At 39.8% G+C, this 15426-nt stretch overlaps 1 protein-coding gene across 6 annotated transcripts in view; it reads right to left on the bottom strand.

The window, feature by feature from the left end:
- Positions 1–510: 510 nt before the first annotated feature.
- The window catches only part of LOC311013136 (transcription factor COE3), a 147610-nt gene continuing 132694 nt past the window's right edge, over positions 511–15426 (bottom strand). For 3 of the 6 annotated variants that reach the window (XM_084009081.1, XM_084009078.1, XM_084009079.1), the window contains 3 exons: positions 12381–12560; positions 7064–7153; positions 511–4909 (listed from right to left, as the gene is read on the bottom strand). In XM_084009081.1, coding sequence (XP_083865207.1) covers positions 4878–4909; positions 7064–7153; positions 12381–12560 — 302 coding nt within the window. In that variant the 3' untranslated portion in view covers positions 511–4877. Of the gene's footprint in view, positions 4910–7063; positions 7193–12380; positions 12561–15426 lie in introns of all 6 variants that reach the window. The other 3 variants (XM_084009077.1, XM_084009076.1, XM_084009080.1) reach the window with 2 other exon arrangements.

The raw sequence follows: 15426 nt of genomic DNA, 5'->3' as shown, positions 1-15426 counted from the left end.
CAGATGAAGTTGTTTTGATTCTTAAATCAAATGAGAGAAAATCAACTGCCTACAGCTAATCGAAATTCAAATTTGAAATTATAGCAATACCGCCTGCTGTTGACCTTTACGCTGCATTCACACCAAACATGGAGCCATCTTTGCCTGTGGGATCATCTGTGTTTATTAGTCTCTCACATTAGACATGCTGGAGAGTAGGAGGGGCTTAGGACATACCAACATTTCATCAATCACCGCTGAAATAAGTTTTACAGCTGTGAATGTATTACAATAAATGGATCAAAGGATGCTGAAATGAGTCCATAATGATGGTGATCAGTAGCCTACAACGTCTGAAGTCATGCTTTGTTAGGTCTGTATTTAAGATGACAAGCTAACAACTTTTAAAATGCTAATTTTCTCAACGGAGCTCTGATTGATGGGTGCTAGGCTATGCTAACATTGAAGCTGCTTCAATGACACCAACTTAAACTCCTATTCAACGTGAGACATTTCAAAACAACACTTGAGTTCAAGCCAAATGTAATCTTTATTAGACTGTTTCTGTACAAAAAGCACTGGATCACAGGAAAAAAAACAAAACAAAAAAAACAAAAGACATGCATCTATTTACAGCATGGCCAGAGACAGGAAAAGAAAGAAAGCCGGGGGTGTCCCCCCCTGTTTGTATTCTAAAGACATTAATTAAACATTGTGCTTTGATATACTTTTATGATATATTTCATATTTCACAAAGATGCAGTACCTCTGCCCTCTTTCACATTGAAGTAAAACATCGCAAAAAGTACATTTTGCAGTTTTTAAAACCTCGGCTGAAAACCAGGATGGTGAGAAGAAACCTTTCTACAACTGTGACCGAAAGAAAGGAGGAAAAAAAGAGTATTATAGCAAGCTGTTTGAACGGCGGAGACGGACGTCCATGTCGAACTGAAGCGTTCAGTGCGAGGTGTGACTGTTCACCGGCTGCGTTTCATTAGCGTAATTGAAAAAAAATGGCTGTTCCTAAAGACACTGGACAGATGTTCAACCACAAGCCAACACGATGGCGTCTGGCTGATGTTGTGCAGTGACTGAAGGTTTCCGTCAGTCCTGCTGGATTTGCATAAAGTCAAAAGTTTAATCTGCCCAAACTTCATATTCCTGCCCTCACCTCGTTTTTAGATTGTATTATTCATTATTAAAGGGATGTTGGGTGGTTCTTCTTTCATTCAAGTTACACTGATCTGAGACCTGCAGCTTTTGAGTTTAACATCTCAAAGTTATGAGTTATCTCATAAATGTAAGATACAAGATAGTTTTCTCTTAAATGTAAAAGTGTGTTTGTCATTTTGATAGAAACACGTTATGTAAATTTGGAATCTGAACCTGTAAATTGTGAGATGTTGATCTTATAAATGCCAGTTGAGATTCATGTAATCTGATACACAAATCTTGTAATTCAAAAATGGTTTTGTCGTGATCATGAGATGCTAAATTAGAGAAACATACTGTAGTATTTATAAGAAGATAACGTTTATCTTCTGTGAACGAGGTGCGCTTCTGTAGTAACTTCCCAGATGGTGTTGTAGTACTTCCTGTGTGATTTGGGGGCGCTGTCTGACACGGAGGTTAACATTTAAAGGCGTTGCTGTTTGGAAGGCTAACTGCTTTTTCCACTTTCAGTTCAGTGCTGATGATGCAAACATATTTTTTGGGGGGGAACCTGAGGGACAGACTTAAAAAAAGAAAAAAAAAATTCTCACAGTTTGACTGGAGAAAAAAGACAATCGATGCTAAACGCTGCAGAACTAACACTTTGTCAAACAAAGAGAAAACTTTGTGTTGTCGATCGTAAGGCATCAAAAACGACTTGTAGTTCTTTAAATTTTCCAAACGTCTCCACGGAAACGCGGAAGACGAGCTTGCATTACAGAACAGGAACACAGTTGCATAAGTAAATGATCCAGATTGTGTGCGACGACGAGAACAGCACCATCAACAACAACACCAACATTGATGGAAGTTTCCTTGAGATCGGTGACCCAAAAACTCATTTTTCAGAAGTGCTTTTAAAATCTGCTGCCTGTTTTTAAATCGTACAATCATTCTCACCAAAAACACAAAGACTAGGATCGGGTCTAATAGTAAGATGGATAAAATATTGTCTCCTAAACACCGAAACCAAGAGATACGTTCGGTCCAAAAGTAAGAGTGGAGGAATATTATGACGTTATAAGCTTCTGAAATATAAAAATTTCACATGACAAGGATTTTTGCCGTTTCCGAACGGCAGAAAAAACATATTGGTGCATATCGTTCTAGCTTTCTTCTTTTTTTCTTTTTCTTTTTTTTTTGTTGTTGTAACTTTTAGCTTTTTTTTCTTTTTTGCTAAGATGCATTGCTCTTATTAAGTGCCCCAACAAAATAGTGCATTAAGAAATAACCATGATTATACATTTCACAATAATACACAAAGGACGAGAAGAACCAGGGGAAACACAAAAGATGCTGTTTACAAAAAGTTAAATATCATATCGGAAAAGCATTTTTATACAAAAGTGATGAAAGCATTTTTTACGTCCTGCTTTAAAAAACAGGGTGACCATGTCGTGACGTGTTTTTTTTGTTTGTTTGTTTTTGTTTTTACAAAAGGGTTAATTCCTCTCACTTGTTCACTCTTTTTACAATATCTAAAAGGTATTAAGACATCAAATGTGTTTACATATATATTTGAGACTATCATTCAGGCCTAAATCACAAAAGGAACTCGCCAAAACATACTTTTATAAATACATATAAAATAAGCACAATCAGGAGAATAACAAGAAAATCTGGTACCTAAATGTGATTAAAACTGCTGCAAGCTTTTTCTGGTTAAAATCTACCACTCGACACACCCGCGAAAACAGAACTATTGTACCGGATTTTTTAAAATGAGAAATGTCCAAAACAAAAAAATAAAAAAAATAAAACAGAAAATGATAACAATTAAAAAAATAAAACCATTGGGCTGCCTGGACTTTACTCAGTTAGTGTAACATTTGTTCTTCTCTCTGCAGGAAGTTTGTTAATTCTTTCTTTAGCTTAGAAAATTACTGCATTTTCCTCCTTTTTAGAACTTGACACAAACATTGTTAAAAGCTATGGTACAGAAAGGAAAACGCTAGAAGACGTGATACTGATCAGAGGTCTTTCAGGAGTCTGGACTTTCAGGGGGAAGATTTCTGATTGAAAATCCGGAAACCGTCTGACGGTTTTTCACCAGATTTGAATATAAGAGTTTGACCTTTCCTGGTTTCTGGACTCGGTCCAGCTCAGGTTCAGCGTCCACCGAGAGCTTCTGATCCAGCGAGAACCAATCGGAGGTTCTGTAGATCTTCGGATATTTGTGATTGTGACCAAAGGAATATTTAATGTAGAGTACGTAGAGTAAACTACGGTTAAATACTATTGTTACAAACAGATTTCAGGCACTGAAGGACACCTGTGTTGCATATTTTAGCCCATTTCCTACACAACCATATCCTCTTACTACTGGTGACTTTTGCAAATCATGAGATTTAATTTAATTTCCCAATGTGTCTGATTTATCGTTGCATGATGATGTTTGAAAAGTACAGAATGTCTGAACTTTGTTAAAACAAAATAACAAGAGACGTAAAAACGGGAAGAAAATCAATGTCCAAACTGATCAAACTAAACCATGCAGAAACACTGGTGGCATCGTACCAGCGTGCTTATACGCTTTCATTTTCATGCTGTCTGCACATTTGAATGTATTTTTCTGTTTAGGTCCATTGGTCTCCACTCATTTCCATATAATATATTGATGAATATTAATCAACAGACTATTATCTTGTGTAATCAATCTTTTTTTTTGTAGATCTGCATCCATTAACATTTAAGTATTTTGACTTGTATTTTAAATCAGTTCAGGTGTCAGTTACCTCCTTCAGATTACACAATGTATCGTTCCAGAAAACTGTATATAAAAATAATATTTTTACATAAATAAATGTTTCTATTTTTGAGTCTTTGGATTAAATTAAGAAAAAAACCTCTTGATGGCCTGGTTCAGGTGTAAAATTCAGCCTCGCCAGTCAGTGAGGCTCAGTTTGGTCTTAAATGTGTGATTACAGGTTGTGGTCTCAGTTTAAGGCTCATGCAGAATTTAATTTAAGTACAGATCGATTTTTGAAGAGTTGCGCTGTATTAACAATAATGTATTGTTTTGGTTGCCTTGATAGATTACACAACACATTATGTTTCATACTATAATGGAATAAATGGAGACCTGGAATGACAGAAAGAAATAACGGTTTGCAAAATGTTTAGCTTTGATTTGATAAATGGCTAAAATATGGAAAAGCACTGGAATGGCCCTTTTAATTCTGATCCAACCTGATTGCCTTATAATTCACAGAGATCTAAGACTTTCTGAGTGATGTCATCACGGTGAACATAAGCTCTCGGTGGACACGCCTCCTTCCTGTCTCACAGTGTTTCAAACTGATCTGAGACCTGTTCAGTCTCTACAGACTTCTGAAGTCAAACACAACTAATACTCACACAACATGTAGAACTGCAGACACCTGCCCTCCCTCCCACAGTTCACCTCTCCGACCTTTGACTCCGACTGATGAAGACACTTCTGTCAGATTTCAACATCCGCGGCGGCTTCAGCTCGTTGATTAAGTTCCACACCGAACACGATTACTGGCGGTAAATGAATCGATGAAGAGTCAAACTTTTCCTTTAGCTGCAGTGATGGATTCTGGGTCGTTCTGGGGGATGATGGGAAGGATTTTTTTGTGGTGTTTCAGGTGGGCGGGGCCATCGTTGCTGGGGAGGGGTGGGGTGTTCAGGAGGGTCGTCGGGAATCTGGCTGAGAATCCTCCTCACATGGGTGGGACGATGAGACCTGCCATAGCTGAGAGACCAGCAGACAAACATTCAGTTGGATTCAACGTCTTTCTGAACGACACACTTTACACAAGAAGCACAACAAAGTCGTCTCCGCTGAAGATGTCAGGAGGAAATGTGGATGAATACGCCGACTGAAACTTCACCGCAAAAACCTTCATCTTATCAAGTGGTTTTGTTCTTCATTGAGCCTGAAAAGCATTGTTTTCTTAAAATATTGAGTAATATATGTATACTTTTATATTATGGATGTACCAAATAGTAGGAAGCTTCATTATCTGCATTAAAGGTTTTGCATGAATATTCCTTGCGTTTAAAGCCACAGTTGCAGATAAAGATCAGGATACATTTATATTATAAGTACTACATGAAGAATTAGATTCCAGTGGCAGCTGCCTATTGGATTGTTTCAGCCTCTTGTGAACCAAACCTTTCTAATGAGTCTAGAACATTGTAAAGTTATCATGTTTGATATTTTGCTCAAATCTATATTAGTGTTTAGCCTTTCAAAAATATATTCGCTGTGGCCACAAATAGTATCTGAATTAACGGGACGATCTAACAGCAAATTGACAGAACCATCAATCATACCTATAACCACAAAAACATTAAATCTGATCCCCCCCCCCCCCCCTTTTTAGGTGATGAGATCATATATATATATATATATATATATATATATATAATATAATGACATTTGTTCGACAACCTTGATAGAAGCTTTGAACGTAAGAAACAAAACAAAACAAAAACAAAAAAAAAGACATCACTGCATTTCATTTTGCTGTCGAGGGAGAGTGCTATCATTCCCTTTCTGATACCTATCTTATATTTCTTTTCAAATATCTCCTTTATGTTTCTAACTCATAGAGGCTACTACTAGAGGCAAGAGTTTCTGGAATAGAGCTTCAACACAACTTAATCAAATGGAATCTGTTAGCGTTAGCTATTAGCACTGTCATTTGGCCAAGAAAGAATGTGCTGCCCACTAGCAGCTGATGTTAATAATTGAAATCTATAAAGATAACTCCTCGTTTCAACTTCACGAATCAGCTGCTTCTCCTCGACTGTAGCGCTTTCAAACCAGCGACCAGAATAAATAGAGAGATGCTCAGTGGCCCTGAGACACACAGTCTCAGTGGCCTTGGAGACCTGATGGAACCTGGAGGTCTACGAGCCATTGGGTCATGGTTTATGTGAAACCTGGACTGTGTTTTCCTCTTGTTCCAGTCTTTCATTAATTTACACACATTATTATTATTGAGCCTGAAATATACATTTTCCTCAAATGAATGAAGAAAATATCACTTTCCAATAAAGATGTACTTATTGTAGTCCATAAAAACCCTCAGGACCTCAGCAGGCCGACTTCTGTCATGAAATGTGACCGACGTTTAGACTTGTAGAGAGAGAGAGAGAGAGAGAGAGAGACGGCTCCACATTGATTAAATGGAAGCGTGACACCATCCATGTTTCTAAAACCTACCACTTTAGATATTTTCTGTAATCAAACCCTCCGATATGAATATTACACATGTATCTACTGATGCTGCCAACCTTGAGGTGAAGGAACTGGAATCATGAAAAATGGAAATGTTTGAAAATTCTTTAATGTTTATGAGAAACTTATCAGAGATGTTGAGGTTTAAAGGCTAAATTGACATGATGATATGTTTATCTTAGTTTTGTCAAACAGGAATGAAAGGTTTTTAAATTTACTTTAACAGTACTGATGATGATTTTGAAAAATATGTAATTTTATAATTATAATATTTAATAATATTTTTATTATTATATAATAAGTGCTTTTTAAACATTTTTACCTGTTTTTGTTCCACTTTCTGAGGAAAAATCACCTGAACATTCCTGAAACATTTTTATTTGTGTCTGTTACGTTGAATTGTTCGATGTTTGTCATCAACAGGACTCAATAACAGACCAACGGTACTTGATAAGATGAATGACGAGCAGTTCTTTATATCCTGTGCCAGAAGTTATGGATCAACTTTGACCTTGGAGTGTTTAAAAGCAGGTCTTGACATAACAAATAAAGAGTTATTATCATTACAGTGACTGTCCGTCTGTCTGTGTGTCCAGGTGGGACATGGACAGCAGAGGACGGGGGCGTGCTGACAGGCGGGAGTGGGGGTGGGATGCTCACCCTGGAGGTTGCTGCCATTGGTGGTGGTGCAGGTGGGGGGCGGGGAGGTCTGTGGCCGCACGACAGGGGCGAAGGCGCTCTTCTGTTTGACTGCAGAAACCATATGGACAGGAGAGAATGAATAAGGGCCTATGGGAGCAGAGGAAGAGAGAGGAGGAGGTGAGGAGGAGGGGGAGTCCTAACAGGAGGAGGTGACGGTAACGAGCAGGCAGACGGACAGAGGAGGTGAGTGATCGGATGGAGATGAATCATGCAGGAGGACGAGGAGGAGGAGGAGAAGGAGGAGGTGGGATGGGTCCCTGCCTCAGATCGGGCCGAGAGGTCTGGAGGACCAAACATGCTCCCAACACAAACAGCTGCACATCTGGCAAAGTTGATCCATAACTTGAAGCACTTTGATTTTGTCAAAATAAAAACCAACCTGATCCAAACTGAGAGCAGCAGCAGCTTCATCCACACAAACTGTACAGGGGTGTGTGTGTGTGTGTGTGTGTGTGTGTGTGTGTGTGTTATAACTTTTTAGTAAACCCATCATTTGTGTTCTTTTGTTCAATAACTGGTACATGATTCCAATTAAAGAGGCTATGTAACATTTTCTGAACTCCTCTTCTTCTCCATCTGTCAGAGTGAGATATTCAGATGCAGTTAGCTTAGCTTAGCTTAGCACAAAGACTGGAAGCAGAGGGAAACAGCTAGCCCAGCTCTGTTGAAAATTCGAAATATTTTCTGAAAATACCATAGAGAAAATGTATTTGATTTGGTAGCTCTTCTAGAGCTTTCAGTCATAGCATATGTGGCACTTTTTTTTTGACACTTTGCAAATACACAAAATATTATTTGATTTTGTGCTTTGGAAAAATCTAACCTTAAAGTATATTTTGTAGCAACCAATACCTCTAGAGCTTTCTGATTTGTTTCCTGTAAACACTTTTATTCTTGGGGACATTATGATCACATTGGGAAATACTTTTACAAAGAATATAGTGACTTTTAGACTATGTTAAAATGGACAAAGAGATCAGTAAAAAGACATTTGAACATCTTCATTTGCATGACAACTCTACCTGCTGAGCAAACAGCTACTAAATGGGAGGGAGTTGTTTTATTATTTTAACTTTTAAATACATCTTAGAGAAAAAAAAACTAAGTGATCAGATGCCCCCAAAACACACTAGATATAAATGGAAATATTTAGCTGTTCCGGACCTTTTGATAATAGCAGATGGTCTTCATCAGCAATTAGTTGTGACGGAAATGAAGATGTCATACAAACATATTTTTTCTTATTATTGAAAAGATAAATTTGAACAACTAAATATCCATGACAACCAGACAAAGATAATGTGATATTATCAAGAGTCCCAGAAGAGTATTGAGTAACAGAGTATTATTTTTTCTTATTAGACTTTTTGTTCAATGACACAATATCACTTCAGCGTCCATTTAGTAGCTGGAGCTTTCAATCACAATACATGAGCTTCTTCAATATTTTTTTTTTTTATTATTATTTATTTTCTTTCCTTGACCTTTTCTTTTGTTTTCACATTTAAATGAGGACTGGATTAATCCTTTGGCTGACGAAGATCATGTGATATGATTGAAAGCTCCAGAAAAACATACAGTATTGATGTTATATATTTTTTGAGTGAGTTAAACTTTCAATGACAAAATCTCACCTTGGATCCATTAAGGAGCAGGAGCTTTCAATCACATCACATGGTCTTCCTCGGCAAGGAGTTTGCCCTGTTGTTAATTTTTCTTTTCTGACGATTTCTTCAGACCTTTTCTCTCGTTTTGAAATTTCAATGACATCTGGACAAATCCATTTGCTGATGAAGATCATGTGATATGATTGAAAGCTCCAGAACAACTACTAATCAGACTTGGAGTGGATTTTTTGTTTGTTTCCAAAGTGAAGAAAATGAAAAAGTAAAATGACCTAATTTCAATAAACGGTGCTGGTAGGTGTATTTTTACGAGGCTAGCTTTTACCTTTCCAGTCTTAGCTAGTCCAAGCTAAGCTAACTCAGTCCTCAACACAGAGACCTGATACTGATATCTGAAAATCTCACTTTCTGGCAGAAAGAGAAGAAGAAGAGTTAAGAAAATGTTGCACTGTCCCTTTAAGAGCTTCCACAGAGTTTATGGACCACAGTGAGTCTGTAAATGATTCAAGGACAGCATTTGAAAATGGAACTGTAAAATGAAACGGGGAATGTAAATGTGATTTATCGCCTCATGCCAACAACTATCAGTGTGTCCTGGATCGCTGCTTCTTCCTCCTCACATTTCCTCTCTTTTCTTGGCTCCTGCTTATTGTTCTTTTTCCAGCTGATATTAATGGATTCAGCCCAAAGCGTGAATGCATGAAGGATGCAGTGAGGATGTTAGTGGGGTTAGTCGAGGAGGGGAGAGGAGGGTGAGGAGGAGGATGGACAGGGGGACAGTCAGGAGGAGGGAGGAGGTGAACAATGCGTGGCAGTGTTCGGTCGACACACACACACACACACACACACACACATTCAGACCCTCGGCGGAGGGAAACTGTAGCTCAGCCAGGCGAGATGTGAGCCCACCTTTTGTTTGGTCGCCAGGGACGACAACATCACCTGGCACAGAGTTTGAGCTCGCTACCTTCTAAACGAGTCTCGCTGAGACTCGCTGAGTGCTTTGATACAGAAGCCAAAACAATGGAGCGCTCCCCGCGGGCGAGTTTAGACTTTACCGGTCTCCAAAACACACCTGCGCCTTCCAAGCAGAAGCTCCGACTCCAGGCGTGTTAATCAGAGGAAAGTTTCAGAGGAACAACGGGGCCGACTCAAAACTAGTGAAGCATCAACTCGTCTACTGCAGCGGGAACCACATCACTTTTATTCATTTATTTATTCTGTGCACAACAACTATTGCTGTATCAGTCCAAACAGCTCAACAGGAAGAGACAACGACTACTCCTCATCTAGTTAATATACAACGTTCACTTCCATGTATATATTCAAGGTATCAATACAACAAGATCATGATTTAAGACACCAGCCTGATCAGGAAAGGCCACACTGATATTTTAGACTTTATATAACAATGAAATACCTGCTATTCTTGACTTCACACAAGACATAACACAAATAAACACTTTTGATAAGGTTATCTTATATTTTCAACAATAGCGACCAAGAAATGTGCCAAGCAGAACATTTAACAGTGTAAAAATAAACTTGTCTTCTACTCTCACGAACTCTAGTGGTCAACATATACGCCAATATAAATATATCTACAATGAGCTACAGGAATACATGTTTACCTTTTGTGCAATCTGATAGTTTGACGAAGATAATAGCTTTAACGGCTTCCAGCTGTTCCCTTCCCTTATTCATTACATCACATTGCCTTTCTCATGCACAAATCCACCAACCCTAAAGTATCAAAAACTCTGACTTTTGGGATTCTCTTTCTAATCCAATTGAGAGAATCATATGTTTAGTATCAGCTGGACCTTTAACTGCTTTTAGTAAATACACTTCAACCTAACCACATAGCTTCAGGGTTAAGAAGAAAACATTTTGACTGTTTTCAGCACTTTAACTCAAAACATCAGAATACTGCAGTCTCCAATTAACTGCTTTCATGACTTACACTTAAACACATAAACGCTTGTACTTCAGCTAATATCAGTGAACACAAATGGAATTGTGTCAGTTGATGTAACTGACATAAGTCCATTCATTTCTTACACCTTATACTAGCAATATTTATTTAAATACATGTCTGGAAACATCATGTTGCCAAATGAGGTAACACAATAGTGATTGAGCAGCAGTTTTGTAATATTTATATATTTGAAGTATTATGATGTTCTGAGTGTCTGTGGTGACGTTCCTGGGGGAAATTGCTGCAACACAGTTTTCCTTAATGGCTATTCAAAAAATGATGCCCCAAATTCTGAAACGCTTCAGGCAATGTATCATCAAAAGGACTCTGAACTCTAAACACAATTTTTCACTTAATTAGAAATATTCACTTCGACTTGCAGTTTGGTTTCTTTCGCCCATTCCAAATGTTATTAGCCGATTGAATGTGGTTATCATGACAACCATTCTAATGCTTCAGGCACACTGCACCTACTGCTAGATCATTTTAACAGCTTGGTTAGGTTCAGGAAAAGTGCGATTGGGGTTAAAATAAGTGTGCTGGTTAGGTTACTTACGTAGACTGTGTGTGGAGTTAGTTAAGTATGGAAGTAAAACACGGGCCATAGGAATAAAATGAGAGTAGGACATTCCTATTTGAATCAACAGAGCAGGAAGGTCAGAGCGGCGGCCATTTTTATGTGTACCATTGCTATTGTGAACGTTGTAACGGCCACCTCTGTATAAAGTAAACTGACTTACAGCAGCAACGTTATAAACCATCGAGACAAACTTATTGTCAAATTTAACAACTAATGCTTCATGCACACACTAATGGCACAGGAAACAACATTCTTATTGTCGGGTGAGTGACGACTTTCTTCGGCTCATTTACTGTAACAAGTGGAATATTAAAGCAGTGGAATTAGCAAGCTAACTAGCCAACAGCTGGGTAGCTAGCTAGCTTGTTAATTCTGTATTTCTTTAATGCTACACTGGTTATAGATTAGCCCAACAGGCTTATGACCAGTGGCAGCGCTGGGTTTAATAGTCCCTTGAACTCACTCCCCCAATGCTCAACTGTTAGCTAACCAGCATCCGTCTCTGCGTCCTCCTTCCAGCTGATGGTGTTGACACAACAACAGCTGACAACAATCACCATTTTCTTTTGTACTCGTCAAATGACCACTGAATGTCCGTTCTTCTCCTGTTCTACATCTACGTGTTGGAGATCAACCATGTGTAGTAACGGCCTTCTGAACCTGCTAGTAGGTGTAACGAGCCCCTTCTAACTTGTAGCTAACAGCCATTCAATCAGCTGATGACATGAAAGTGAGTTTCCTTTCAGTGCTTACACATCATCTGACCCTTCAGCTAAGTGCTGCCAAGACTCACTGTAACATCAACAGTTGAACTGAGACCTTAACACCTTTCAATAGTCCCTCCAACTCATATTTCACTGCTTCTTCGACTTCAGCTGCAACTTTCATGAACAATGTGACAGATGTTTTGCTAAATGTAGCCTTTAGCTAAATCAGTCAGTCTCCCCTTGTTCCCTGAAATGATAAACAGCAAAGTGTGTTTTGGATTGTAAAGATTTCAGCCACTCTCAGACAGTTTGAGAGGATCCTTCCTGCTCCTCTCAGATGGATGAGCTTTGGTTTTGTAGAAATGAAATGCTTTAATTGACTCACTTGCGTAAGCAGAGTTGGTGGAGCCGTTGAGGAAGCTGGGGGATCCAGGTACGCCCAGGTTGGTCATCCCCGCTCCGTATCCGTTCATGGTGGACGTGATGGTGTTGTAGTTGGACTGCTGAGGCGTGGAGCTGGGCACGTAGCCGCGAGGAGACACGCTGTTCGAGTTACGGGAGTAACCTGCGAGAAGGAAACACGCCACCGTCAGATCAGCATGCAAGATCAGCTCTTTGTTATTAGTTTATAAACCTGCTGAACCCCCAGGTAAGTTTTACACAGCCTGGAATAAAACCAAACAGTCACATGAATGAAAATGATGTTCATGTGATGAAAAAAAATATATATATATTATTTCAAATATGAATGCATCGTTACATTTTAAAAGCAAACATATCTGTATTAAACACAAACGGAGATGCAAATTAAAAAAGATGAAATAAAGTGCATGACAAAAATGTCAGCTTTTACTCTGAAAACTGACTTTTTGATCATATTTTAAGTTTTAAGTAATTTAATCAAACTAGAGAGGATGTTTATACTCGTTTGTAGATTATGTCATATTAATGCATCAGTAATATAAACCTCTAACAGCAGCTCTTTTCCACCACAACTTTTCTTTGAGAGTTTCGATGAAAAACCAGCATCTAAATTCAGTTCCTGCCCCCCCAAAACCATACTTGGACTGGTCCATCGGTCCATTATTGGACTGATATGTGTGATGAGCTCAGTTCTTGAGATGTGGCAGAAATAAAGTAAAACAGGGACTCTTTTTTCCTGTCAGAGGTTTTCCTGATACGAAACAGACCAGCAGAACCAAACCTAACCGATTGCATTTAATAATTGTTTAAAAAAAAAAAAAACAATGACGATTGATTGACCATCAGGATCAAACATCACGACTCAGATAATGATGATGATGCACCGGGTGATCAGTGCTTCTAAAGTACTCGGGTACCGTGTTGGGTCTTGGTTACAAGGAATCCAGTGGACTCGGGATGAACTCCTGAGCATTTGATTGAAAACGAGCGTAAGTGAAATGTCGTAACGCTGTAGGACTGTCTGCTCTAAATCTCCTTGACCTCCTCTTGTGACCTCAGCGGTGACATCATCACGCCTGTCGCTGCTGCTCTCCTGTTACCGACAGCTCGCCTCCCCCCAGGCGAGGTCTGCCCTTCATCTCTCACCTCGTTGCTGCGCTGTACTTACCTTAACACCCCCCTTTCCTCTCCCCTCCTCCCGCTGATTGACCCTCATCCAAGATGCATTGAATACCAATGTTCCCTGCAGCACTCAGGCTGACCTTTGACCCCCTCAAGAGGCTCCTGAGTTCCCACCGACCTCGGGCCGAGCTCAGTGAGCAGAGCCAACAGTGTGCCAAGTAGCACATTACAGCTCTACCCCCCTCCCACACCTCCACCCTCGTCCACTTTCCCCCACTTCCTGGTTCGGGCCAACGCAATTCCCAGCAGGGGCGGCTGATGGAGCGCTGCCCGGGGAACGAGGAGGGCGAGGAGAGCTGGCGATGGGAAACACATGTTGAGGAAAACAGTGCAGGGAGCGGCCGAGAGCTGCAGCGTGTCAGAGCTCAACACAAAATGTCAGGATTGTTCTTTAATAATAAATGAAATAAGAAATGTTGAACAAACGGAGCGGCTGTGTTGTGGTGTTTGTGTTCCCGCTCCCTGCCCCGCCCTCGTCCACAGCAGCGTGGGAATCAGATCACATCCTTCGACCTCACACTGATGACTCAAATGGAAACATGTGTTGGCTGCAGAGCCACGGTTTAGCTGCAGTTAATGTTCCTGCTGATTAACGGACGGTTTGCTTTCACTGAGTAAACCGTCAAACGGGGAGGAACTTGATGCAGGTGGACACTTTGTTCAACTCTTTGTAACCGCGCACTGGTTTTCATTTGGGGATCTGGACTCCTGACACAACGCTGATCATTTACAGGTTCCAGTGCTGACTTTTCAGTCAGGTGTCTCAAACAAACACAACAGCTGGTGTGAATGAAAACCTGCAGGCGAGCTTATGACTTTACTTTTACTTTTATGAATGTACCTCAATCAGGGAATTTCCGATTTGGGAATCATTTTAAAAACTCGGACCTTTTGCTTTCTTATTATTATCTGTGTTGTTCTTTATTATTCTGTGCTGAATTATAATCTACTGATTCCTGTACATAGACAAAAAAATGTCCATATTTCTCGTGTCGCTCAGTAACATATTTCTATCAGTCAGGACAACATGACCCGACAAACCAAACATGAGGTTTAGGCAAAAAAAAACACTTTGCCCCCGATTCACACGGAGATGTGTTGCAACAGACGCATCCGCTTCAAAACAACCCTTGGCTAAACAGCTGATGATCCTGTGTAGCAAAGGTGCAAGATCAACCGGGTCATCAAATGTGGATTCAAGCAGGCCTGGATGGCACAGAGAGGAGTGCATACCAGGTGGAAAACAATGGTTTTTCAGGTAACGTGTGATCGGCCCCTTTGGTAGGTTTAGGAAAAACGTAATGGTTGGGCTTGAAATAAGTCCATACAGTCACGTTCAAGCTAACTCTTAGTTAGGTTCAGGAAACTTCACAACACACAGTCTCGAGGATGAAAGTCCTGTGTGGTTGGACCCCCCCCCCCATAAGTAGACTTTCTCAGTATTTAATACTACGTAAGTAGCTCTGGATGTTGCAGAGTCACAGGGATGCATTTAATTTGTCTGTCCACCATGAAAAAGGATCCTAATTAACTTTCTATTGGCGTCGTTTTTGTGCTGAGCGACACACAAAAAAATGGGCAAATCATGTCCCTGTACACAAAACCAATAGATCGTTTTCCTGCCGTGAGACTGGGTTTAACTGTGACGTGAAGCCGTAATTACAAGATACACAAGCCATTCTTAAGAGATACGTGTAGGAGTTCTCATAAAATATAATTGATGTTTGTTAGCAGAGTTTCCGGCCAGATGTCACATAAGGTCGGTGCATTTGTTCCTGTGATGGTGCTGCAGCTCTGAACATTATAAAGACGTCCAATCAGCTGGG

This window comes from Eutrigla gurnardus (assembly GCF_963514095.1).
Source record: "Eutrigla gurnardus genome assembly, chromosome: 5".
Classification (NCBI taxonomy): Eukaryota; Metazoa; Chordata; class Actinopteri; order Perciformes; family Triglidae; genus Eutrigla; species Eutrigla gurnardus.
Note: the sequence above shows the minus strand (reverse complement) of the source record. Positions and strands in the feature narration are given on the sequence as shown.